Source organism: Carettochelys insculpta, chromosome 26 (genome assembly GCF_033958435.1).
Source record: "Carettochelys insculpta isolate YL-2023 chromosome 26, ASM3395843v1, whole genome shotgun sequence".
NCBI lineage: Eukaryota > Metazoa > Chordata > Testudines > Carettochelyidae > Carettochelys > Carettochelys insculpta.
Window position 1 is genome coordinate 10,984,017 of NC_134162.1, and position 27,450 is coordinate 11,011,466.

At 44.3% G+C, this 27,450-nt stretch overlaps 1 protein-coding gene across 1 annotated transcript; it reads right to left on the reverse strand.

The window, feature by feature from the left end:
* Positions 1-5,687: 5,687 nt before the first annotated feature.
* On the reverse strand, positions 5,688-26,339 carry PM20D1 (peptidase M20 domain containing 1). Its single transcript, XM_074977566.1, has 14 exons — positions 26,141-26,339; positions 24,049-24,135; positions 22,247-22,479; positions 19,820-19,906; positions 18,871-19,004; positions 16,508-16,627; positions 14,912-14,987; positions 14,566-14,627; positions 14,162-14,240; positions 12,863-12,934; positions 11,192-11,360; positions 10,056-10,155; positions 8,778-8,939; positions 5,688-6,927 (listed from the first exon to the last, which is right to left on the reverse strand). Exons 1-13 carry the CDS (start codon positions 26,331-26,333, stop codon positions 8,810-8,812), a joined length of 1,542 nt encoding a protein of 513 aa, XP_074833667.1. The 5' UTR covers positions 26,334-26,339; the 3' UTR covers positions 5,688-6,927; positions 8,778-8,809.
* Positions 26,340-27,450: the final 1,111 nt, after the last annotated feature.

Sequence of the window (27,450 nt, forward strand, 5' to 3'; positions counted from 1 at the left end):
GGAAGAAGTCAAGGGAAATTGCAGTAAAAGGTAGGACTGTGTAGTCCTTGGTTGCTTGTTGTGGGGTCTCTCGGCTGGAGCCCTCTGCAGAAAGTGGATGTTGGCCTCGGCTCTTTACCGACTGCTAGAAAGCGATGCAGGCCTCTCAGTCTGCAGACACGGCTACCTCATGTAGTGGTTCCTTAGAGTTGGAGGGAGGCCACTCTGTATCACTGTGTCTGGTAACCAACAGTCAGGTAGCAGTCTATGGCTCTGGGCCCCTGGCTGGCGGAGCTGTCCTTAGACCTAGGCTATGGGTTAGAGCAGGTGGCAACCACAGTCAGCATCTCTGTCCTTGAAGGTAGTGAGCAGTTGCTTGCCTTTGAGGCCTGGCTAAGGCAGCCAGCAATCACCAGGCTGCACCCACAGTCTCAGGAGTGGAGCAAGCCACAAAGCAAGCACAGGCTTTTCAGCCTAGGGGGGAAATAGGCTGCCACCCCAGCGGTGGGGTTTGCTGCAAGGGAGCCCTGCCGAGAGCAGCGAGAACGAGCCCAGACAGTGGCTGAGAGTTCTGCCTCTGGCCCAGTGGGGAGCCCACCAAAATATGCTGACTCATGCTCCATCAGCTGCACCAGACAGAAGTCTGGATTCTGTGGGCTACTACACACCACAGCCTGGGTGCAGGGATCTGTATTCCCAGTGCCTCAGAATACATGGGGCTGATGGCAGTGTAGCCAGTCCCTCTCTGGGGTAGTGCAGTTTCAGCTCCGGAGCAAGCTTGGTGCATCAGCCTCGTTCTGTGATAACAGCCCAGTGAGCTGCAAGGCCCACCTTTTACCCTTTCTACTGTGCTCCTCTGCTCTGCACATGGAGTGGGAGGCTGATTTGGAGGTGCCAAATGAGCAGCTGGTGGGGAGAGACAATGTGACCCCATGTGGTCTCTTGCGTTCAGACCCGGGGGCAGGTTGACGCTGGCTCGCTACACCCCAGAAGGACAGGACTTCCTAGTGACCAGGCTGGAGGGCTGAATCACGAAGAGGAGCACCCCAAGCTGTGAAGGAAGGGAGAGGAAAGGAAAGAAGAGGAGACTAGGCCCCCAGAGCAGCATGTGGACGTGCCACCTACGGTGAGTAAATGGCTTCACAGAGGGAAGGTCTTCTAGTGGGTCAGTAGCTGGTTAGAAAACAAGTGGTAGGAATAAATGGTCTGTTTCCCCGGTGAAGAATGGTAAATAGCAGGGTCCCCCAAAGAACCGTCCTGGGACCTGTGTTTTTCAATGTTCCAATAAGGGATCAGACAAAGGGGGCAAACAGCAAGGTGAAAAGTTTGCAGATGGTACACAGTTATTTCTGGTAATTAAGTCCAAAGCTGACTGCAAATAGCTACCCAACTGAGCAACGAAATGGCTAATGAAATTCACCGTTGATAAATGCAAAGTAATGTGCATTGGAAAACATCATCCCAACTATACAAACAAAAGGAGGGGGACACAATTACCGGTTACCGCTCAAGAAAGAGATCTTGGAGTCATTTTAGATAGGTCTCTATGACTCTGTGGCCCTGGAGAGGGCAGGACTCTGCAAAAGGGCCTGGCCAGAGAACTAGGACTCTCCTATGGCTGGAGTAGGCCAAAAAGAACAGCTGGGGAAACTGAGGACGGAGTTGCTGCAGCACCACAGCCAGCCAGGAAGGGATGTGTTGGGTGGCAGCTTTGTCATAGGAACCACGCTCTGCAATGGGGGTGTCAAAAACCAGAACTGAGGGGGTGCTGGCAGAGCTGCATGTGTGTAACCCTTCTGCAGAATAGCAAGGATCCTGCACATCCAAATTGAGGTTTGCTGGCAGAGCTGCGAAGGGAGCCGAGCTCTAGAATTGCAGGTGCTGCATGCTGGGATTTGTTGCCCAATTCTTTTATTGTGTATTAATTATATAGATTACTTAAGAATTTCCAAACAAAACAAAAAAACAGTCATGTACCACTTCAAAAACTAACAAAATAATTTATTAATTAGATGCCCACGTGGGTCTGCTCCACAAAAGCTCATCACCTAATAAATTATTTTGTTCGTCTCTAAAATGCTATGAGTGCCTTTTTGTTTAGTTAGAATATGGTCTAACACAGCTATCGCTCTGTTAAGAATTACCAGTTATTGAGGGTTGACAGACATGTTGTTTTCTTGCATTACTGCTGAATATAATGCAAAACTGCACTTAATAAATGCAAGCTAGCCCACTGGGCTTCAGACTGAGAGGGTTTGGCTAAACTGAGAGGGAGGTTCCCACAGTATTGGTATGAAAAAATGGTTGTCAGCTTCTATTTCAAAGGGCTGGGTTTATGCTGAGCTTTAGCCATTGGGTGACTGTAGATTCATGACTGTCGAGCACTGCCTGAGAGGAGCAGGCAAGAACTGAGTATTCACAAAAGTCTTTCCTCCAGTTTTCATGCATTCTTGGCTTTTCTTTTGCCTTCTCTTACCTTCATTTTTGTTTGTTTGTTTGTTTAAGATGGCAGAGCTTGTGAAACACTGCTCTTCTTAAAATGCAGATGCAGAAATTTGCCTTTCCTGAGCTGTGCTGGAGTTAGTGCACTACGTCTCGTGTGATCCAGGCCATGGCTGGTTGCTGTGGACTGGTGGAGCTAGATTTCCTGTGGTCCCATAAAGTTTGTTGACAGCCACCAGTCCTGCCTCTCAGTGTTCTGGGATGTTGTTTAGCTGTAATTTACCTCTGAACTTCTTCTAAGAGCCCAGGAGGCAGTTAGACAATATTTAGCTGCTGTGGTCCGGCAAATTCTCTAGTCTAGCACCGGTAAGGGTCCCGAGGATGCTAGATTCGACAGGTTCAACAGTGGACAAATACTTTTCAAACCTTTGTATTTGCTTGTGCAACCACTTTTAGGCAGGAGGCATGCGGGGGAAGGAGGAGTGAATTGGGATGTGCCACACTTCTTTTGATTTTGTTGTTGCATTGTTATTGTAAACTTTCCTAGTGTAACAACTACAGAAAAGCCAGCAGTAAAGTGGTTGAACCTTGGCAGGATTAATGACCTTACAACGTGGGGACTGAAATTACCGGGAAGGCAGATGACCTGAGAGTTTCTGTCAAATTTTACATATTGCAGTAACCTGGAATGCCACAGATGCAAGTAACTTTGGGTACACAAAAATGAGTTAATGTGACTAAATGTAACAAAGAGCCTTGGGGGGCACAGGTGGATGCCAGCTGGGGCAGAGAACAGAACCCAGGATTCCTAGCCCCCAACCCAGTACTCTAACCACTAGGCTAGACTCCCTCCTGCCTTCTTAGTGGGGAATAGAACTCAAGAGCCTCCCTCCACTAGACTTTCCCCTCTTCCTGGGGGCAGGGAATACAACAGAAGAGCCCAGTCTTTCTCCACTAGACTCCACCCCTCTTCTGGGGGCGTGAAAATAGAACCCCCCTACAACCCTTAGGCTCTTGGGTGGGGCAATAGAACCCAAGAGTCCTAACTCCCAGCCCCCTAACCACTACACTAGACTGAGGCAAACTAAGCACTGCTTTGCAGCACACTGGTTGCAGAGCCCTGGTCTAAGTGCTTTGCTGATCTCGAGTCAATCTCTGTATCTAAATTGGCTCATCTGTACTCTGAGAAATAATGCTACCTACCTACCTTTGAAAGGAGCATTATGAAACATAACTTGCTCTTTGTAACTCATCTGTGGATACTTAGCTGAAAGATGGCCCCTAGGGCCAGGTATCGTGTTTTTATTATTTCCATACACCCGCATAAAGCCGTTGGCATTAGTGACTGTGTATTATACTCATTGTGTTTATACCCTGCCTAGAGAGTCCTCTATAAAATCTAGTACTTAATACTCCTGCATTTAATGGTTGCATTGCTCCTAAGCCATCCTTAGAGATACACAGGAGGATAAAGGGACAGAGCAGGAAACTATCAAGTTGCATTCCAGATAAGTGAAAGATTTTTTTTTGGTCAATCCATAACCTACCCTGTTCTTCAGGATAAGAGTTACCAGAGGCAGGCCTCTGTACAGCTATATCTCTGTCAAATGGGAAGGCACTTACCTGTCTTACCGCAGATGGGTGTTTGTGAGGCCCTGATCAAGTTTGTAAACCCAGAGGCTGAGTTCTGCAGACCCACAGATCACTGAAGGACCATAGCCTGTTCCCTGCTTACAAATTAAGTTGAAGTATGTGCCATGAAGTGTCAAGTCTTTTGAGAAGTCTGGCTGGGAACTGGTCTTTTATTTACATTAACCTCATTTAACATTCCACAATTATCTGACTTGGTTGCATGCCCACTGCAAAGAGGGCCAGATCCTGGGGAGAGCCAAAGGTGCTTCCCCACTTTAGAAAGGGAAGAGTGGGGAGAGGTCCACACAAGGCAGGGTGGGCACAGAAGAACCAATAGGCTACCTAGTGAACACCCCAGCCCTTGAGGACTTAACAAAGCCTCTTCATTTTCTCCACTCCTTTCCAAACAAATCAATGGGGACATTTTGGATCTGGGGGTCCTTTACAGAATGCTGAGAGTGATTATGGCTTTTACAGTTCTTAATCTTCCCCTTTGAAACATGACAACTCCTGTGCAGTTAAACGGTGCTGCAGCTTGGTGTCTCAGAACCAGCAGTGGAGGTGGTCTGTCTCCATCTCTGAGGCCTTGCTTATGTGTGACTGCAGATTGTCGCAGCTACATTGGCAAAAACCTCTAACGTAAATTGGCAAAACTGCAGTGTGCCACAGTGTACTGATGCAGCTCTCCCTCTGCTTGAAACCATGGCCACCCATGCCATTGCAAATGGCAACTGTGCCCAGAACTGAGTGTGATAATTGAGGTGGTTTCCCACACAAAGGTGCTCCCAACACCACATAAGCTATGAAATCACTGTTTGGATTAGGTGTCCATGGCGCCCATCACGCTGCAGATCTCTACTGCGGAAAAATGAGGGTGGATGGGACTCAACTGGTGTAACAGACACTACAGACCTCTTGCTGAGGGCTCCTGGTTGGTTCGAGTCTGTGTTTTAGCTACAGCCTGATACTTCAATGGGCAAAGAGGTTTCATGGGAAAAGCTGTGTCACTGTGTTTTATTCAAGTCACACAGATAGCTTGTGAAAGGTCAGTTTGGGGTGGCAGACTCCTTGCTTGAGAGCTGGCATTCCAAGTACAACCGGTTTCTTCTAAAGCCAGCCAAGGCGTAGCACAGAAGAGAGAGATGGTTGATTAAAGACATGTTGCTACCTATCTCACTGGGAATGTTGAAGTCAAGGGGAATCTTCTGTCACTGAAGTAGCAAATCCTGCTCGATATTAAGGCAGACCCTAACAAGTTTTATGGGAGGACACAGACAAAATTAATTGACACAGGCTTGGCCTAGAAAGGAGGGCACCAGGCAGGGGAAATGAGCGTTGTTTGGAAAAATCTGCTTTTTTTCCTGTTTTGGCAAAATTTTTCGTTTTGATGGAAATTTTGACTTGTTCTGGTAAAGACCCATGTGTAGAAGACATGAATCTCTTCCCTGCAATTAATTATACGTTCTTGTTAGATTATTAAATAGAGATTAGGACATAATCTCCAATCCCATTTTTTTAGCTTCAAATCAAGAGCGTGTCTTACTTTTAACAGAAAAATTAATTTTTAGTATATCTCTTGCAAAAAAAAAATCCCAGTGTGCATGTAAGCAGAGATTGCTAAGGAAAATACAAAATCAGTTTAATTATTTAATGTTTTCCAAGATGATACTTCACTGTACCACATCATATTCCAATACATTCTTCACCAAAAGTACACTTTTACACTTTCTATTGCGGTGCACAATTCGACACACATCTGCAGAGCACTGCAGCAGGAAGGCACTACCTTGTTTGCAGCATTGTGTAGCCTGTGTTGTTAGTGCATGTTAGGGTTTTCACCCTATTTCCACTTGGACATAGCATCTGGATCATATGCTCCTTATTGGCAACTGTTTACTAATGGAAAGTGGTGTGAAAATGATCATGTTTGCAATAGCATAAAATAAGACTGCTTAACCCAGGTCAACTGAGCAATTTTTTGGCAGTCTCTTTCTGGGTCTCTGGGTAATAACAATAATGGGTGCATGAGTGCAAAGCATGCAGTGTTAGATGGCCTGTCTAAAGCTGCCATCAGTATTGGAGCAAGGTGGGAGATTGCCTGAAAAATGCTAGTGTAAGTCAGAGCTTTAGTATGCTAGAGCCCCATTTCTGGTGCAAATTCTTCTCAGCTCCCCCTGCCCTGGAAGGGGACTGGAATCATTCTGCACTACCTAGACACAAGTTAGCAAGAGAAAACTGAAGATGAAGGAGAAGTTGTATTTCTGGGTATCCAACTTATTCAGTGTCAAAGAAAAATGGATGACCATGGATGAGTTACTTAAAACTGCCATTCATAATTTCATCACCACAATCATATAGTGCCTCTGGAGCTTACAAAAGAGAGGCAGAAATATTTAACAGCAATAGCAAAGGGGAAAAGCAATCAAAGGCAGTTATTACCACCCCGTGGTCCACCACCAGTTGGAGCAATGTAATTAAATCTCAGATTTTTTTAAGAACTATGACCAAGATTTTTAAATGTCTGGTGACTGGGAGATCCCATAAGTGGAATTTCAGAAAGTGCTAAACACTCACCTTCAGAAAACCAACCCCCTGGAAAAGGCTTCAGACTAGTCTTTTCTGAAATGCCCACTGGCAGTAAATGTACAGGGAGGGTTAAAGAGAAGTTATACAATCCTATGGCCTTTGCAGCACGTTGCTAACATCTCTTGAGTTTCGGGCTCAGGTGATGTTCTCTTTGATCCTCCCACGCAGAGACAGATGTATCCCGTAGGTGAATACCTGGCTGTAGATGGTGTTTCTCAGAGGGCTTTGGCTTCCTTGATCACAGGATGCTCTTCCAAGAAGGGCTGCTAAGCAGAGATGGTGGTCCACCTATACAGAGAGGGGAAGAGAGCGTTTGGACATACATTGGCGAACTTATTGAGGAGGGCTTTAAACTAGGTTTGACGTGGGCAGGTGACCAAAGTCCACAGGTAAGCAAGAAACATGGAGATCTGAGAGATGGGTCAGGAATTTTGAGGGGGCGGGATTTGTGGGAGTGAGCATGGTCTGTAGTAGCAGGGATAAAGAAAAAAAAGGCAGAACAGGGGCCAGAACCAAATCAGCACCTTAGTCCTCTGTATACAAATGGAAGTAGTATGGGTAATAAGCAGGAAGAACTTGAAATGCTAGTAAGTAAACACAGCTATGCCAATCTTGGTATCACACAGAGACTTGGTGGGATAATACACATGATTGGAATATTGGTATAGAAGTGTACAGCTTGCTCAGGAAGGACAGGTAGGCAAAAAAAGAGAGGAAGTGTTGCCTTATGTATTGAAAAGTATACACTCGGACTGAGGTTGAGACAGACATAGGAGACAGACTTGGTGAGAGTCTCTGGGATACCAAGCTGGGGTGGCCAGTGCTTTGGAGGATAGGATTATAATTCAAAATGGTCTGGAGAAGCTGAAGAAATGATCTGAGGTAAACAGGATGAAGTTCAATAAGGACAAGTGCTAAATACTCCATATGGGAAAGAACAATTTGTTTTACACATACAAAATGGGAAGCAACTGTCTCGGAAGGAATACTGCAGAAAGGGATTTAGGGGTCATAGCGGACCACAAACTAACTGTGAGTCAACAGTGTCACATGGTTGCAAAGTTACCGAATGTCATTCTGGGATGCACAAACAGGCATGTCATAATGAAGACATGGGAAGTAATTCTTCCATTCAACTCTGCATGGATTAGGCCTGAACTGGAGTATTGTGTCTGGTTCTGGGCACCCCATTTCAAGTAAGATTTGGAGAAACTGCAGAAGGTCCAGAGAAGAGCAACAAAAATGAATAAACGTCTAGAAAACATGACCTGAGGGACAAGTGAAAGAATTGGGTTTGCTTAGTTTGACATAGAGAAGGAAAAATGGATCGTCAGCTGGCCAGAGCAATGGGGACAAATGCCCACTTTTGCCAATAAAAATCAGGACAGCAGGGGCAGTGCTGAGAAAGGGACTGCACCAGCCCAAATGGGGCATATGGTCACCCTACATGTAATAATATCATTAAAGTGCACAGCACCAAGGTTTTTACGCTTCTGGGGCTTGATGTTGCAAAGTGCTCAAAGGCTTGAGCTTCCATTGAACTCAGCTCAGCACAGTGCATATTGGTGCTTTAGTGTTTTAGGAGTACATATAACCACACATTTGGAAGAAATTTACCCATTTAGAAGGCTTGGACAAAGTACAGGCCCCACTTTAATACTAATTTAATTCCTCTGGTGCCTAGGCCTTGCACTTCCCCTTCCACAGGGATGAATTTCATGGTACAGTGACAGAGTAGACTTAAGAAAGGAGAAGGATATTTTCAGGAAATAAATCCCTCTGGCTGTTTCCACCAGTTTTTCCAAGTTGTGCTTGTTCTGTGTCTTCTTAACATTCCCCTCCCATCAAGGTCCATCCATCCCACAGCACGTTCCCTCAATATTACCATTAAATGACTGCACGTGACACTAGACAGATGAAGTGGTGCGAAGAACTGAGGTTTCTTCCACTGTTCCAATTCTCTTCTGACACTTCAAGTTTCCCTTTACTTTTTGGCAGGCTTTATATTTGCCAAGAGGAGCTTTGTTGCTTTTCATCTCTATGCAAATCACCATCTGCAATAACCTACTTCCAGAACAGTGCCATGCCAATAAGTAGCTCCTTCGTATACCCCAAGTCACTACCATCCCATGTTTCACCTTGAGAGCGGCTCCTCTCTATTTCTTTTGTCTTAGAGCTCGTGGGACTTGATGTGAGGGTCTGAGAGCTCATTGTTATCAGAGTTCTGAATCAGCTGGTAGAGAAACTCCACTTGTTTCTCATAGCCCTCAATGGAGATCCTCTCATTCAACCCATGGACTCTGTTAAAGTGAGAAGAATATTCCTCATTACAATATGCATGAGCTACCTGGCACAGGAACTGACAACCCAGCCCAGTGTCCAGTTCCCCAGTTCTCTTCATAAAGGCTCAGGAATGTCAGGACGTAAGTAGAAAATGGCATGAGACAAATAAGTCTACAAAAGAGTGCACTCTAAGCAACAGGGTCATAGTTACAACTTATGGGGCCATATAAAACTGAACCCCCCACATCCCTGCCTGGCTTCTCCTGAGGGCTTCTCTGTGCCTCCAGTGTGGCAGGAGGGACACCCTCAGTTAGTGGCTGGCTGCTGGCAAAGAGGAGCATGTGGGATGAAGGGAGCAGGCATGTCCTCTGCTGGGTGGAGAGGAAGTAGCTGGCAGAGATGACAGAGCTGTGTGTAAGCACACAACTACATAGAGGCACTTAAAATTGGGTGTCCCTAATTTTTTGGGGTCCTGCACAGCTGCGTATTTTGCGTATGCCTGGGGATGGTCCTGGTAAGCAAGAACTGTCCCAGAACCCAGCAGGGCTGGCTTACTGATTCTAAGGTCAGAACACAGGGGTAAGGTCAGGGGATGAGTAGGTAGGGTAGGAAAGTGGGAGCATGGTTAGCACCCACGTCCCTACACTGACATACTACAGGCCCTTTGAGTCCAAACGCAGAACAGCTACCTGAGTACTTGGCGACTATTTCAGTTCCACTCATACGGAAGATAAGATTGCACTAGCGAGTGAATGAACTCCTAGCATAGTAACACTTTTGTATTCACAAGATTCCCAGCTTTAAAGAGCTTATGAAGTGGGAGGGCCTGGTGTGTGCTGGCATGTAGACATGCATACTGAACAAGTGCTTCCCACTAGAACTGTAGTCAACTCTGCAAGTGCGGCTGTCCCACTGGAAGGGATGTGGGAATCAGGACCTGTCTACCTTTTAACTAGAAGAACTGGGACGAACTCTCTCCCACAGTTCTCACGCTGAGTGTGCAGCACCCAAGTCTGCAGGAAACGGGTGGCCTCTGAGTCTGACAGCACACATACAAAGTTGGGTTTCAGACTCTAGGCCAGCACATACTAATTTTGTTTGACGATAGTCCCCACCCTAGCAAAATACAATACCTGGGTACATCATCTGGTCTAAAGACCACGGGGTTAAATCGATAAATGGCATCTGTGAGATTAGTGAAGTGCCGGCTGTCTGTGTTTCCAATACAAATACCTGGAAAACAAACGCATGAGTAAGCTTGTTTCACTACAAATGCAAGCAATCAGCTGTTAAGGAAAAAGGCTCTCCCGATGTTGCATTTTTACACAGCCCTAAAGCACTTTGAACACAAATCATTGTTCACATGTCAGCACAGGAAATAAAGAATGCTGGAACTCTTCTTTCAACAAGAGCTGTTGAGCATCATCCCATAATGACTTCAATGGGAGCTGCAGTCTCCAGCATCTGTCAGGATCAGGCTCTTATTCTTCTGTGTCAGTTTCAAGCTTATATCCCTACCCCATAAGCTGTGCAGCACCACTGTGGAACAACTTGCATGAAAAGGGCTTTAAACAGCAGAGTGTAGCACAGAAGAGAGATGGGTTTGTCAGTCAAAGAATCATAGAAGATTCAATTTGGAAGAAACCTCAGGAGGACATCTAGTTTAACTTCCTGCTCAAAGGAGGACTAACCCCAGCTCAATCATCCCAACCAGGGTTAGGTGGAGATCCCACCACCTTCCTGGATAACCCATTCCAGGGCTTCACCACCCTCTTAGTGAAATAGATTTTCCCAATATCCAACCTAGCTCTCCACCGCAACTTGAGACCATTGCTCCTTGTTCTGTCATCTGCCACCACTCAACAGCTTAGCTCTGTCCTTTTGGGGAACCCTCGTTCAGGGAGTTCAGTCATGGAGTACAAATTGAAGAGCTAAAATGAGACCACCTCCTCCACCGCTCCTTACAACCCCAAACAGATTCTCTGGTACACTTTTCATGGAAACTGAATTCAACGTTCATTGTTTTGCCAATTTCCTGGGGTTTTTTCCTTTTAAATTTCCACCATAAATCCTGAGCCGCCCCCCCCGCCCCCACCAGTTTACAGCAGAGTGATGGAACCTAACAGGAGAGGGAACAACAGCTGTTTCCAATCATTGACAGCTGGTGGAGGAACACAGAAATGATAATAAAGCACATGAGGTGGTGGTGGGGCCCACAGGAATGTAGAAACGTAAGAGGAAACAATAATCATCACGTGTGTGCTGTTACCTGGAGCTACGCTGATGTTATCAGAGAAAACATCCAGTAGCGTTCTTCGGAAAATCTGGACTCCAAAGGCATGATTATCCCAGGGGCTGACAGGGAGTGGGTCAAAGGCTTCCTCTAGATCTATCTTCACTCTATCATCAGCAATAGTGTTTTTGACTATCTCTAGCACCTGTGGATATACCCAAATGAGCCAAGTGAATGAGAGTTTTCTTTGTGGATGACTGCCTCAGTGCCATCTTCAAGGCTTGCCTTATAAATGAACTGCTAGCTATGGCTCCAGAAGAAGAATGCTATCAGGACAGGGAACCTGTAGTGGCCTCATGCTGGAAGTCTGTTTTCCTCTTCCAGGATGTGCTCCTGGCATTAAAGGTCCAAGTACTTACAAGGCAATCACTTATGGGTCACTGCTTCAAAAGGCCTTCTTTAACCCTGACAGTACAAAAGGGAATGCACCAAAGGAATACACCACTGTGTAGCTTGACCAGTCAAGAGAACAGAATACAGAAGAAGCTTCTTTTCATGATCTTTGTCCAGAGAGAGGGGATTGATTTATTTATAGAAAATAGGCTATGTCTGTTTGCTATGGGATGGACTGTCAGACCTAACCAAATGAGAGGTCTGGTCACCTTCTAGTGGCTGCACATGACAGAAGATAAAAGCCTTGATACTAGTATGTAAGCATTAATGATCCACAGCATGGCTCCCAAACCATGGATTACCATATGCCATTGGCAGTATGCAAGCTTAATATTTCATCAATTTGCTTCACAATTTTTAAGGTGGTGATAAGTGTGGGAGCCATTGGTCCATGTGTTGCCCTGAAGCCAGAGGGACTTCCACAGGCTATTTAATATAGCTGCACGTAGATGTTTCATAGGATGTCCCTCAGAATCTGGGCTGTCTCAAGTTCTCCATATTTAGAAGGTGGTGTTTAGAATCCCAAATGAATCTTCATAAAGGGTCCTGTAGAACAAGCCACTGAGAACATTCCTCATTCCGCTTTCTTCACTGCTGTGATATCTGGCACATCTAACAAACATTAAAGCAAATAACTGGCCCAAAGGGATAATCTCCCCTGGTGACTGGTCCAAATAATGGAAAAGTCATAGTGGACAATATGCATCTTGTGCTGTGTCCTCAAAGGGAAGAAAAACTTTGAAAACTTTGTCCCTGACCGACTGCTAATTGCACAACACTCTCTTCCCCTAGACTAAACTTGGGAACAGACAAACAAAGCTTTCTGATGGAAGAGACCTGCTGCAACAGGGGATAAGGTATTCTCACATGGCCTAATGTCATTACACTAAGGGATTTACGAAAGACAACCAATCCCTTGACTTGCATGTGGAAGCATAAAGGAAGCTAACACAGAGTACAGATATTACATGCTCACATCTGTCACTTGCAAAATGCAGCCAGGTATTTTTGACTAGCTGAAGCATCTGAGGGGTCTGCTATGGAAACCCTAAATGCAGTGTATTACAACAGCTCAGTGTGGAAGGTGGCAGAGACATGATAAGGGCCACAAAAGAGAGGAAAGTCTGCCATCTCCAGAAGGGTCAAAACCTGCCCTTGTCAAAGGCATAGGACTGTTAAGTAAATGACATGAGTGACAAATGTCACAGTAGAAAAAAAACAGGTGAACACAAATATAACATGTAGACACAGTACCTCCGCAACCTTTTGTGATGGGTGAATCCGAAAATTCACAACTGCTTTTGCTGAAGATGGGATGACATTGGTCTAGAGGAAAAGAAGAGGCTCCAGCATACAGAGAAAGCCATAAGCAGAATTAAAGGACAATCACAGAGCTATCATTGTAATATGGCATCATCTGGATAAGCACAGCTATCAAAAGGTTTAAATGTGTGCTTATGCTGTTCCAGAGTTGATAGCTTTTGATCTGAACCAGTGCCCACTGAAAAAAAGGCTCAAACTTTCCACTAGTTTATCACTGTAAATGTCAGTAATTTACAACACATGTAATTATATAAGAAATAGGCACTTTTCATTTAGAACATTTTCTCTATGCGAGAAAGGGCATACAGTTTTCTCTCTTTTTTAACATGAATCAAGTCTTTGCCCACAAAAGCTTATGTTCCAGAATACCTGTTAGTCTATAAGGTGCCACAGGACTTCTTGTTGTTTTTGAAGATACAGACTAACTCAGCTACCCCTCTAATACTTAATTTATCTGATGTCACTTTTCCAAAAATATACTGTTATCACTGAGTCTGGTTCCCCAAAGTACACAAGTCATGACCCATGTACATCACTTAACAGCAAAGGCACAAATACATAATTGCCAGTTTTCTACAAAATATTTTGCACTGTCATGCCTGTTACAGTCTTTGAACAAAAACAGTAAGACAAAGAAAACAACATGTTATTTCTCTTCTCACCACTCAGTGTCACTGCTTACCTATTATATCTTGTTTTCTAGGCAAGCTACCCTTATCAGTAAAGGTCACATCCCAGGACAAAGTAGCCAAACTATTAATTGCTCTCTCCCGTGTTTTAGAGCTACAGTTCTCAACTATTCTGCTTAACTTCACCTATTTATCAGTAATCATGGGATGAAAGCCCATCCATAGTAGGAAGTTGTCCTGTTGCTGACAACAGTTGGACCAAAGTCTCAATCATGCCTTGTATAATGGGGTTGAAAATAGTTTTTATCTTGTCTGCATTAGCTCTTAAACCATTTTCCACACCAGTTTAGAAAGAACTGGATAACAAATATTGACCTGAATTAAGTAATTTTCTCCTGTAAACCCTAAGGCTTGAACTGGACTCTACTTCAGTGAGTGAGACTGGCAGAGCATGAAGGCCTAGTATAAAGGATGAGTTTAAAATTAAGTGTAAGAGGAGACTAGCAAGTACATCTAGCAGTATGCAGGAACCACCTTTCTAAATAATATGGGTGCTCTCCTCATGCTACCTGCAGGAAAAATCAAATGTACATGACACTACCTTGATTCCTGCATTCAACATGGTGATTGCTGTTGTGGTCCGAACTAAGGCATTAGTAGAAGGCTTCAGCTCGTAAATTCTGCATGAAAATAAGTTTTCAAAAGGAGCTGCATTTACAATTTATAGAAGACATAAATACAACAAAAGTGAGAATGACATTGATTAGAGACAGACCCATGCATTAGCACAGCAGTTACAGTAGAAAAAGTAGGTTTCAGTTATTAATTAAAGCAAGGTAAAGGTTTTACAATCTGAGAAACTGAGATGTAGGATGGCTGACTTTCAGGAAAGACCAAGCTTATTGGCAAGAAACCAATAGGACTAAAGCGCTTAACATAGACACTGGTTCCCATGCTTCTGCGGGGACAGAGGCTGAGAGTGTTAAAGAGGGTGTATTCCCTTACCTGCTGATTATAGGTGAGAATAGCCACAGGTTGGTCATGACAATATTGAGAGGAAAACTGAACTAAGTGACAAGAAAAAAAAAAAGTGATCAATTATTAAAATTCCAGTTTTAGAGACTAGGGTGATGGCACTACTCAGTGGCAGGATGCAAGGTTAATGGATTACTGCTTTGTATAAGAAAGATGCTGCAGAGGGAGAACTACTGCACTTATGCTTTGAATTCTCCTTTTTAAGTAAAGCCATTTGAACAGAGACTAGGAAACAAACTCCTTAGGTATTACATGTTTGGCGATACTTTTAATTAGTAATGTGAAACTTGAGAATGAAGCTTTAATGAATCCTTACCTCTGAAGCCAAATGCTCAAGAGTCATTATTTCTGGCCCATAACCAAACAGATTGGGCATGGGATTCTGCTCCAGCCTACAAAAAGCAAATGAGCATTTAAAAACAAAAACATCCTACATTATTGCAAAAAACAGTTTGTGTTTTGATTCGTGGATTTGGCCAATGTAGCCACCTGTCTCTCTCAGCACACAAATTAAGAAAAGCTTTCACCTTGAATTACAGAGCAGCCCTGTCTCATCCAAAGATAGCCTTTTGGGGAGAAGAAAGAGATAGCCAAAGTTGGCTCTCAATGGCTATGTCTACACTAGCCCCAAACTTCGAAATGGCCACACAAATGGCCATTTCGAAGTTTACTAATGAAGCGCTGAAATGCATATTCAGCGCTTCATTAGCATGCGAGCGGCCACGGCGCTTCGAAATTGACACCGCGCCATTTAAGTAGCGTGGCTCGTCCCGACAGGGCTCCTTTTCAAAAGAACCCCGCCTACTTCGAAGCCCTCTTATTCCTATGAGCAGATGGGAATAAGGGGACTTTGAAGTAGGCGGGGTCCTTTCGAAAAGGAGCCCCGTCAGGACGAGCCGCGTCAATTTTGAAGCACCACGGCCTCCCGCATGCTCATGAAGCGCTGAATATGCATTTCAGCGCTTCATTGGTAAACTTCAAAATGGCCATTTGCGTGGCCATTTCGAAGTTTGGGGCTAGTGTAGACACGGCCAATGGTAGGAAAGGGACACTGTGGGATATATGGAAATCTATAAAAAAAAGGTAGGGCAGAAGATAAAGCCTCTTTTTATTTCATGCATGTCTATAAAATAACACCCATGACCCCATCAATCTATTCTGTGTCTACTGGGATAGAGAAGCTGAGAAGCAGGAATGCTACTGTGCCTACAAGTAGTTACATTTTTACATCCCGTCATGTTTATTTGCCTCATAGAAATCAACTGTAGGCAGCAGATATAGTCAAGAAAGATTCTTGGAGAGCTAGTTTGGCAATAAACAAAAGGAGGGAACAAAAATAGCTCCATGTCACTTTTGGAGATTCCAAAATTCTGGGGCTAATGTGTGGTACTGAGGTCTCTGGGGTAAGTCTGAACAGTCCCTATGATGCTGTCATTTATGCCTGGCTTTTTAGGGTCCCTGTGGACAACTCTAGGAAGTGAGTAGTAGCTGATGTTCAGAGGGCTCCAGCCATGCCCTTTTCCCCTGACCACAACCTCTCTACCAGAGATCGCATATCTGCACATTTATAGGAGTCATAAGCTTCCATTTTAAACATACAGAACAATTGTGGACATTTCCAGAAATACACAGTATGCTGAACAATGTTCCCTCTAATCTTTTCCTTACATGTGAAGATTTTTTTCCATCCATGTGTGGAGTATTTTTACATGCACAGAAGCACATGTGAATGTGCACCACCAGCAGAAACAAAAAACCTAGCTATGTGCACTCTGCATATCATTTGGGAGGCACCTGAATCTCTCCTTAGCGGCCGCACAAATGCACAGCTTACAAGGAACACTGGTGAAGTTTGTTAAGGAGATTTTGCATGACAGTCTCAGGTCTGTTACACAGCCAGGTAAACTCTCACCTGGACAATGCTGCTGCAAGAATACCAATACTTGTCTCCTTCGGGGGGGCAGAGGAATGACCTGGCTCTTTATCCACGCTGACTTTCATAGTAATTGCACCCTTCTCTGTAGTCGCTATGCTGATGAACAAGAAACAACTTTAAGCCAATTCCAAATTTTACATAAACAGAGAGTTCCTTAGGCTCCACACATTGTAGACAGAAGGCACTGACTTGCTTGTTTGTTAGAACTAAATAAAAATACTCTAATAGCAGCAGCAAGAAAAACAAAAAGCACTTAAAGCCAAATCTCAGTGGTAGGGGCACCATCGTCTTGGCTTATTTTCCCCACTGAGAAGATTTCCCATCACACAACTAACCCTTCCTCTTGCACAGATGCAGTACCTTACTTGTGACAGCACTGCTGTGTGACTCACAGTGCATGTACTCAGAAAGCAATTAGCTTCCGTTTTTTTGCCATGGCTGCAGTATTGCTGACACATCAAGTGTCTTAAAAACAATTTTAGTTTAAGTCTAACAAGACAGTTTCATGGCAATTAAAATAAAATATTACAAATACCTCTGAAAGTTGACAACAGGAAATATACATATCCTATGCATGGTTTTTAAAACCTTAAATGACATCATTTTAATTCTTGTTTGCTGTGAAAGGCCAATTGGTGTCTTAAGGCTAAATTACATTCATATTTCAATATACAGGTACACTAAACTTTTTCATATCTGGCATTCTATCATCCAGAACTTTCAAATAACCGGCACTTTAACCGTAAGTAAATTTTAGTCATGTTTTCCATAAGTACAGTGTAGTGAAAGTTAATCCAGCAAAGACAGTGTAAGTCTACATTGTACAATGCTACTGTTGTAGGGAAATAAAGTACTCTGCATACATTTTTGTTTATTTCTTAATATCTAACCTTGTTTTTCTTTAGTGTTATGCATTGCTAGGTATACCTTTCTATTATTCAGAATATTTGAATATCCAGCAACCTCCTTATCCCACCGGATATGAAAGAGTTTACTGTATTGTATTTTTCCACTGGGAAGCTGGCCCATGCACTTATCAATTTTATATGATCCCACAGCCAACACTAAGATTATGGAGTTCTCTTTTTGACTACAGTTCTGCAATATAACCAGAATGCTCTCTACAAAGACTAAACTGCAGTTTTAGAGAAGGACATAAATTTGTAAAACTGAAACATCTATGCTGTACTTGGAAATGATCCTTCTACCAACAATGTCTGATAGTGTTGGTGTTTATCACGTTCATTTTGTCATCAAGTTCTTTATATCCCAATTCCAAATCCTGTTAGTGTGAAGTTATCTTTCCCCTGCTTCTTATAACAAATACATCAAACTGAGTCATCACATGGCTTCCTAAATTATCCTATTTCAGTGAAGTCACAGCGGAATCCCAAGTCTTCAGATGATTGTCTGCCACAGAAGGAAAGAGACAGAATTCATAACTCAAACAAATATCTTAGTTTCTCATTCTTTCCTACTCAGGATAAAAGGTCATCCTTGCATTCTTGCTGAAAAGCTATGAACCAAGCTTACAAGCTGCATGCAAGAACAAACTTTTGTTGTTTACGCACTTCAGTACTAACACGTCAGTATTGCTATCTCAGCTGACTCAAAGAGAACTAGCATTGACTACATGCCCTTTCTCGCCACCAGCAAATAGCAGTCAGGGTTGAAACACGGATTGCCATAATGATGAACAAGCCTCAGGTTCTGCTGCCAAAGCCTCAACTATGTACCAAAGGTACCGAGTTTTTATCTTTAAAAAAACAAACAAACAAACAAAAAACCACACACACACACACGGGCAATTAGAGAAAAAAAGCTATGTACAACTATGGGCATCCCCATCCACAGCCTTGTGACTCAGCTACAACCTAGCCAAGCTTGTGTACTCAAGTAAACAAGGAGGTGTGACAACAATGTGGTTAATCATTGGCAGGATGAAGACAAAAGGGTGGGTTTTCCAGGCAAGCACTCCATGCATTAGCTAAGGATGTTCCATCTTGGCAACACTGAGGGCTGCAATGAAAGTCTGACAGGAAGTGAAGACAGACAGACAGACACAAAAGTTAATATACTTCGTCCTTAAATATGCATGCCTTAGCATGTGCTTTTACGTATATTTTCACTGAGATGAACAGAAATTGCAATCCACTCATCAGCACTAAAGCCCTATAAATTCATCAGCTATGTCTTCACCAAGGAAGAAAAGGCAGCTGGCAAGACACATTTTAAAATGTCATAGAGGGTCTTAGTCCAAACTATCAGAATCTCTTAGACGTACCTACAAAGTCAGGGGTCAGCCTCATTGTGTTAAATTCTCTGCTTTCCTTACTTACAGTGCTACTGGCTTCTTTAGTCCCTCCAAGAACCCATCTAAGATAACGCTTCCCTCATCTAGCAGGTAAGAAATCTTCACTCCTCTAGCTTCTAGCAGCATTGCAATCTTCCTTGCTCCTTTACGACCAGTTACCTACAAGAGTCCAAATCAGAGGAACTGCCATGCTGAATTGCACAACTAGTCCTTCTAGTACAGTATCCTGACTCTGGTGGTGGTCAGTGCTACATGAGGATGGTGCAAGAAACCCCAAAGTGGGCATTATGACATAACCATTTAAGGTTTCTTTCTAATCCCAGTCAATTAATGGCTATTTAGACTCTGAAGCAGGAGAGTTTAAATCCAATTTACCACAAATGAAGATTGTTCTCATTATTCATGAGACACCTTAGTGCTGCCTCACAGCAATGAACTCTACAGTTCAACTGGGCATTGTTTAAAAAGGTATTTAATTTTATCATTTCTTGTCTTTCAACTTCACTGAACATCCCTCTTATCTTTATGAGAATAGGTAATTCAGATACCCCTGCCATTCTCTATTTCTATCCCTATGTCATTAATGAAGACTGTTAGATAACACTGTTCAACTAGAACAGTCAAATAGCTCATAACCTGAATTTTCACATTACACTCATGCAATGTACTTTTTATGTCTGACAGCCATAGGAAAGCAATACCAAAGAAAAGTATGGATTTACTTATTTCCTCTCTTTCTACTGAATAAAACCCTAATGCCCACGTCACTGAGAGTTGAATTGGTAATATATACCTATAACTGTGATGCACAAGAGTGATTTGGCAGTGCAATAGTGAGAAAATTATCAGGGGGTTTAACAGTAAGTAATGCTTGGAAAGTTGATTTAGTTAAGTATAAGGACAATACAGGCAATTGACTCTCCTGGAATCCTACTATGGGGAAATGAGAGAGACAGACACAGACAGACAAATACCTCTTCATCATGTCCAATGCCAATATAGAAAGACCTGAGAGGTCTGTAGTCTCTTCTTAGCAAGAACTCTAGAGCTTGCAGAATACCCTGTGGAATAGAAGCAGCACATTAGTCATTATGTCCTGTCACTCTTTAAGGTTGGTTACTCAGAAAAGCTATTTCACATAGTGAAAAACATGAAGATGTACAGGAAATCCAGTGCATGCAAAGTCTTGAAGCAGGCTTAATTCGTTTCACTATTTTTCCCCTACTCCATCTAGTTGATGATCACAGAATCACAGGGCTGGAAGGGACCTCAGGAGGTCATCTAGTCCAGCCCCCTGCTTCAAGCAGGATCAACCCCGACTAAGTCATCCCAGCCAGCACCTTGTCCAGCCAGGACATAAAAACCTCAAGGGATGGAGAATCCACCACCTCTCTAGGCAACGCATTCCAATGCTTCACCACCCGCCTGGTGAAGTAGTTTTTCCTAATATCTAACCGACACCTTTCCCTCTTCAACTTCTGACCATTACTCCTTGTTCTGCCATCTGACACCACTGAGAACAGTTTCTCACTCTCCTTTTTAGAGCTCCCCTTCAGGAAGTTGAAGGCTGCTATTAAATCACCTCTAAGTCTTCTCTTCTGTAAACTAAACAAGCCCAAATCCCTCAGCCTATCCTCATAGATCTTGTGCTCCAGACCCTTCATCATTTTTGTTGCCCTTCACTGAACCTGCTCCAGCAAATCCACATCCTTTTTATACTGGGGGGATCCAAAACTGGACACAATATTCCAGATGTGGCCTCACCAGTGCCAAATAAAGAAGAATAACTACTTCTCTAGATCTGCTCAAAATGCTCCTCCTAATGCACCCTAGTATGCTGTTAGCCTTCTTGGCTACAAGGGCACACTGTATACTCATATCCAGCCTTTCATCCACCATAACCCCTAGGTCCCTTTCCATCGTACTGCTGCTGAGCCAGTCGGTCCCCAGCCTGTAACAATGCTTGGGATTCTTCTGCCCCAGGTGCAGGACTCTACACTTCTCCTTATTGAACTGCATCAGATGTCTTTTGGCCCAGTCCTCCAATTTATCCAGGTCCCTCTGGATTCTCTCTCTACCCTCCAACGAATCTACCTCTCCCCCTAGTTTTGTGTCATCCGCAAACTTGCTGAGGGTGCAATCCAGTCCCTCATCCAGGTCATTAATAAAGATGTTGAATAATACCAGACCCAGAACTGAGCCTTGCGGCACTACGCTTGAAACAGACCACCATCCAAATATTGAGCCACTGACCACTACCCGTTGGGCCCGACCATCAAGCCAGCTTTCTATCCATCTTATAGTCCAAGGATCCAATCCATATTTCCTTAACTTATGGACAAGAATGTTGTGGGAGACTGTTAACAAAAGCCTTGCTGAAGTCAAGGTATATCACATCCACTGACTTCCCCATGTCCACAGAGCTTGTTACCTCATCATAGAAGCTAATCAGATTGGTCAGGCAGGACTTGCCCCTGGTGAATCCATGTTGGCTACTTTTGATCATTTTCCCCTCTTCCAAGTGCTCCAAAACAGATTCCTTGAGGATTCCCTCCATTATTTTCCCAGGGATTGAGGTAAGGCTGACGGGTCTATAGTTCCCTGGATTGTCCTTCTTTCCTTTTTTAAAGATGGGCACTATGTTTGCCTTCTTCCAGTCATCCGGTATCTCCCCTGATCTCCAAGAGTGTTCAAGGGTAATGGCCAAAGGTTCAGCAGTGACCTCCGCCAATTCCCTCAGTACCCTGAGTGCATTAAATCCAGACCCATGGACTTGTGCACATCTAGTTTTTCTAGATGGCTTAAAACTTGTTCCTTCCCCACAATAATCACATTCTTGTGCATGGGCTTGATCTCACTTCTACCGGAGACAGTGGCAAACTCCAGCTGACTTCAAAGTGAGCACGACTGGTTTCTCTGTGTCTGATTCAACATTTTCAGACTTTAAATATCATCCAAACTGCATACTGTATGGCTCTTACTAACTATAGCAAAGCTATTACTTAATGAGGATTAACTCTGTACACAAAAACATTACTAAAGAACAAAGAGAAAAATAAGAACAAGGGAGGTGAATTTTGTAATCCATGAACATTTGCATTTTTCCAGTCTGATCTCTTTTTCTTCTTCCTAAAATGAAGTAATTGTTTAACCAGGTGTGGTTAGTTTGTATTTCTGCTGTCTTATCGTCATCCACTTTGCCTCATCAGATGCAATAGTTAATTTTCATTTAGTCATTTCAGGTTTATTACTGCCATTGTTAATTATTACTACCATTCTTAATTTGAGAACAGAAGTTCTCAAAATCACAAAATTATGGAACTGTCAATTATCAGGCACTAAACAAAAACATTCCTTTGCAGTTTTCAACTCTCTGAAATAAGGAGACAGAGAAGACATACTATAGCAGAATTTTTGTTGTCCACTGTTCCTCGTCCATAGATGAAACCGTCAAGTTCTGCAGCAGAGAAAGGAGGGACAAGCCACCCATCTTGGGAAGCTGGGACTACATCCATGTGTGCAAGTAGCATGTAGGGTGTGAGCTGGGGGTCAGAACCCTGGATGGTGAAGAGATGGCTGTAGTTCCCAATGATTTCATGTTGAATGAACTTGGCAGAAAATACGGCTGGAAAGACTGAAAATAAATTCAAAAGAAGAGGGAAATATACAAAGGAGAAAAAAAAATCAGCCTAGACTTTTCTACTCCATTACCGAAACTACTGGGAATATCATATGAATCTCTGAGCAGACTTTTGTCATTACACTTAACGGAAACCATCTATATGGAATTTAACATGCATGGCACCAAGACCACAAAGCTTGATAGGATGCAAGCAGCAATGAGCAAGCTTCCCTCACACAGCTTTACCAGACTGCCCCAATCTCTCTTGGGAGAAACAGGGCCTGTAATTCACCACCACTGTGAACAGATGACAGAAACTTCAGACAGGCTTAAGTTTTTTTTACCACAAGATTGCCTAACCCTGTTCAGAGCTAGGCCGTGATGTGGTGGTAAAAAAAATACCTGTGCTCTATGGTACAATTTCTACCATCAGTGGGGATGTACCACAGTTGAACTGCAGGTCCCTTTTTGGCCCTGTGGTGATACACTTGTCTTCTGAGAAAAAGCAAGACAAAAAGTGCTATACCAAACTATTCCATCATACTCATAATCTATACCTTCTACAGGCTGAACCCCTCTTGTCCAGCACCCTGGGGAGGTGACTGGTGTGGAACCAGAAAATTTGCTGAACCATGGAAGATCAATGTGGCTTAGCAGCATTACCAACACTTCTGCTGCTTACTGGATGCTTAGAAGATAAATTAAAGCTGAGTAACGGCACAGAACATAGAGCCAGGGCTGGTGGTTGTAAATAAATTTTATGGGCCCACGGGAAACTTGGCTACACTCATAAGTAGATAACTAGCTGGCTAAAATGATGCTGAACCACAGATGTTATCAGACCAGAGTGCACTGGAGTAGAGGTTCATCCTGTATTAATTTTGTTGCTAACTTCCTCCCCTTTTATTAATAAACTAGAAGATATACCCAGTGTTGTTTGGTTCCTTCACTCAATTACATTTTTGTTTTTCTTCATTTCTGGGATGAGCGGGGGATGAGGGATTCAGTACATAGGCCGCCTCTTCATGGCTGCTGCAACTCCCATGGGCACAGCAGCAGGTAGAGGAGCATGTCATCTGGCTAGAGCAGGTCCAGGCTCCTCTGCTCCCTGCCCACTCCACACAGAGTGAGGAATTCAGCAAACGCTGCACTTTGCCCTCACTCCCTAATGAACAGGAACAGCCAGCCAATTCCTGTACAAATCTGGAGTGGGAAGGGGAGGGACGAGCTTCACCCCCCCTCCCCGACCCTCTCTAAAGGGTGCCTGGGGAGGGTGGGAGGCTAGTCCCATATTGTGGGGCAGTGGGGAACAGCCACACCCAGCTAGCCCCTTTCATCTTCCTGGTGATTGTCTCTTTTCTGAAAAGTGTTAAGAGAAGCAATCCCACTCTGGGCCCATCTCATTTTCCTGGCATAACCAAACTCTTAACTTGTCTTAAGCTATGATAAGAGGAAGCTGTATACCAAATTTGGTGGTCCTAGCTCTTACCATTTAGGAGGAATTCATAAACAGATAAGACTCACAGACAGGCACACTCCCTCAAATATACAGTAGATAATGCAGGAATGTAAATTCTGTACCTTTTTTAATATAATTCCCAAATTCTGCCAGGGCTGTTATGTTTTGTTCCTCTGGAGAAAAGGAAACTGTTTCAATCTGGATGGCGTCTTAAAAGAAAATATGAAGTAGATGATATTAGCAGTGATGTTCATCAGTCAGACAGTCCTTTTAACAGTAATTTGAATAGATAGAAAAACAGAGATCCTAAGTATTTTGTAGTCTGTAAAGAAAGAAGATAGAAGAGCAGCAGGAGTATCCTCAAAGAGCTGGCCACATTGTCATCTCATTAAGTACACTTTAGTTATCTGATTAATGCCTGTGCAGTTTCGTATAGAGTGTTCCTCATTACGTTTTAAATGGTTGTGTATTGTTAAAAACACTACTGGTAGAACACCACTGTAGAAGAAACTACGTTTCACTGGATTGTGAAGATTAATTTCTTGTCAACATAATGTTTTAAAATTAAATGTATATTACCAGATGGGAATACAAATAAAATTGCACCTACATTTTCAAAAAGCTTCCTAATCAAAAAACATTACTTTTAGGCTCAAGCCTGAGCACACTCAACTCCTTAGCACAGGGACCAGCAAGAAAAAAGTGGCAGCCCACAAGGTTACTCCCTGGTGGACCACCATTGCTATATTTGCCTGCACCTCCACAGATATCAGGCGATTGGCCACAGATCACCATTCACAGCCGACAAGAGCTGCAATTGGCCGATACTTGGGAAGGCACAGGAAAATATAGTGGCGGCCTGCCAGGGACTAACCCTAGAGGACTGGATCCAGCCCGAGCCGGTATTTGACCAGCCTGGCTTAGCATCTCATGGGATCTTGCTGACTGCAAACTGCGAGTTGCTCCATCAGATTTCTGAGAACACTGGTTTAAACTAAGTCAGCCTTTACCCCAAATACTGCTGCTCCATGGTGGCTCATTCTGCCGCACACTGAGTCTGCTCCTATCTGCTTCACCAAGGGTTTCTTTAAAGGACTTTTGGCTTTAATTAAGAAAGCATTTTCATCTTCTAGGTAATAATTCCACACACAAAATACAGAACTTTTGCTCTACAGTACATTAATAGTTATAACTATTGTTTGATGTCTGCCTCTAGTGTTCTTCTAGCTGGATTTTCTACAATCCTAATGTAACTCATATAACCCTCCAGGAGTTTCCTGCCAGTCTTTCTATCCGACAGCACAAATACACTTGCTATATGACAGGCTGTCTGCAAGGCACACAGTAAGGCAGATAGTCCAATAAGTTCTTGGAATTCATTGGAGACCATTTTTTAATTTAAGAAGGCAGAAAAAGATACCACAGGAAAGCAGTTTTAGATTTTATTTTAACAAATAGGGTAGGAACTGTTTGAAAATTGGAAAGTGGCAAGCAGCTTAGGTGAAAGTGATCACGGAAAGCTAAGAGTTCATGATCCTAAGGAGTGGTAGTAGAGAGGACAGCAAAAAAGAGACAGTGGATTTCAGTTAGGGAAACTTCAGTAAACTCACAGAGCTGGTAGGTCCCGTGGAAAGCAAGGCTGTAAGGAAAAATAGCTAAAGACAGCTGGCAATTTTTTAGAGGGACATTACTGAGGGCATAAGAGCAAACTATTCCTCTGCATCGGAAAGACAGGAAATGTGGCAAGAGACAAGGCTAGCTTTACAAGATTTTGAATAACTTAAAAATCATGAAGGAATTGTGTAAAAATATAGAAATTAGGTCATAGTACAGAGGAAGAATATATACCAATTACACAGGAATTTAGAGGCAAAATTAGAAAGGCAGCCCGGTGACAGGAAACTGACCAGCGCTGCAAACAGGAGAGGGGAAACTGTCCAGCCCCGCTGCGCTGGTCAATTTCCCCGCTCCCGTCCGCGGCGCTAGCCTGACTCTCGCTGCCCCGGACAGGCGCGGTTACCGGGGTGCCCACGGAGGGACTGTTGCAGGGGCCCTGATGGGTGTAGCTGGAGGGTATCACGGGGGCCAGGGTTCCCGGGAGGGGGTTTCGGGGTGCCCTGATGCGCGTAGCGGGGGGTTCTGACGGCTGTAGCGGGAAGCGAGGGGGGCCGGGGTGCCCCAGTGACGGGTCTCGCGCCGTCCCGGCGCCTTCACCTCTCAGCACCTCCTTCAGCTCCTGTCGGTCGCGGGCGCTGAGCTGGAAGCGCAGGGCAGGGCGCCGCTCCCAGAGCTGCAGCCCCGGCGCCGGGCGGAACACGTAGGCCCGCAGGACCAACACCACCAGCAGGACCAACACCAGCCCGCACAGACCCAGGCAGACTGCCAAAGCAGCCTTCCGCGCCGCCATGCTGCCCCTCGGCCCTCTTGCTGCGCATTCCGCCAATCATCAACCCACTGCTCACCCCCACTGACCAATAGGCGTCCTCCAGTGACGTTTGCTGCAAGGCCTCCTGGGAGTTGGAGTTCTCTGGGCCTCACAGCTGTTGGGGAAAGCACACGGGGTCAGTGCAGGGGCTGAAGCGTCGGCTGCAGCCCCTGGTAGCGTGGGTGAGGGGGGGGGGTCCTATCCAGCGGCTGGTGGAGCCAGGACTGCTGGGTTCCCTTGGTGACCTCAGGCAAATCACTTTACCCCAGTGTCCCCACGTTGTACTACTCCGCAGAAATGCTTTGAAGCTTAATTAATTACACAGGGGGATCTGTCGGTGTCCACGGCCATGGAAGTGGATCATTCTGTATGCTCAAGTCATATGTATGTTAGGATGGTCCTGCTGACAGTAAGGGGTCAGACTTGATGGCCTCCTGAGGGCTCCTCCATTCCTATGGTTCTATGTCCCCTGTGCTGGGTTAGTTGCAGCCATTTGCAGCAGGAGGGCAAGATACGTTCTCTACTATGCACAGGCATGCTGATGAGCCAGGGGTGACAAAGGGGGCAGTTGCCACAAGCCCAGCATTTCAAAGGGGTGACCAGAGCTCCAGGCTCCTTTGAAGTGTCATGGCCCTGCTGCTGCACTGCTCCCTGTTCCTGGGATGGATGGAGGCTTAATGCTACAGTCCAGGTAACCCTAAGGGCTTACTGCCCTTGAATCTGCCCCTTCCACACCTGGTCCAGCCCACTTCTGGAGAGCTGTGCCCCCTTTCACCCACTTTGCTGTTGGCCCGACTGACTACACAACTTTTAGCAATAAGGCTGTGTCAATACAAGCATTCAAACTCTCACGTATTTTGTTGCTCATGTGTTTTTAAGCACCTGTGAATGACAAAAGTTTTGTTGCTCAAATGCAAGTGGGGATGTACACAGGTCAGTTCACTCACATAAGTGTGACTGCAGTGTACCTTTTGGGGCCAGCAGACCAGGAATTCCAGCTATGGCATTAACACTATCTCTAAAATGAGAGAATGCTTGAGAAAAAGGGGCACTCTTTGCTGATAAATAGCCATGTGTTTTATACAGGACAGTGGTGCAG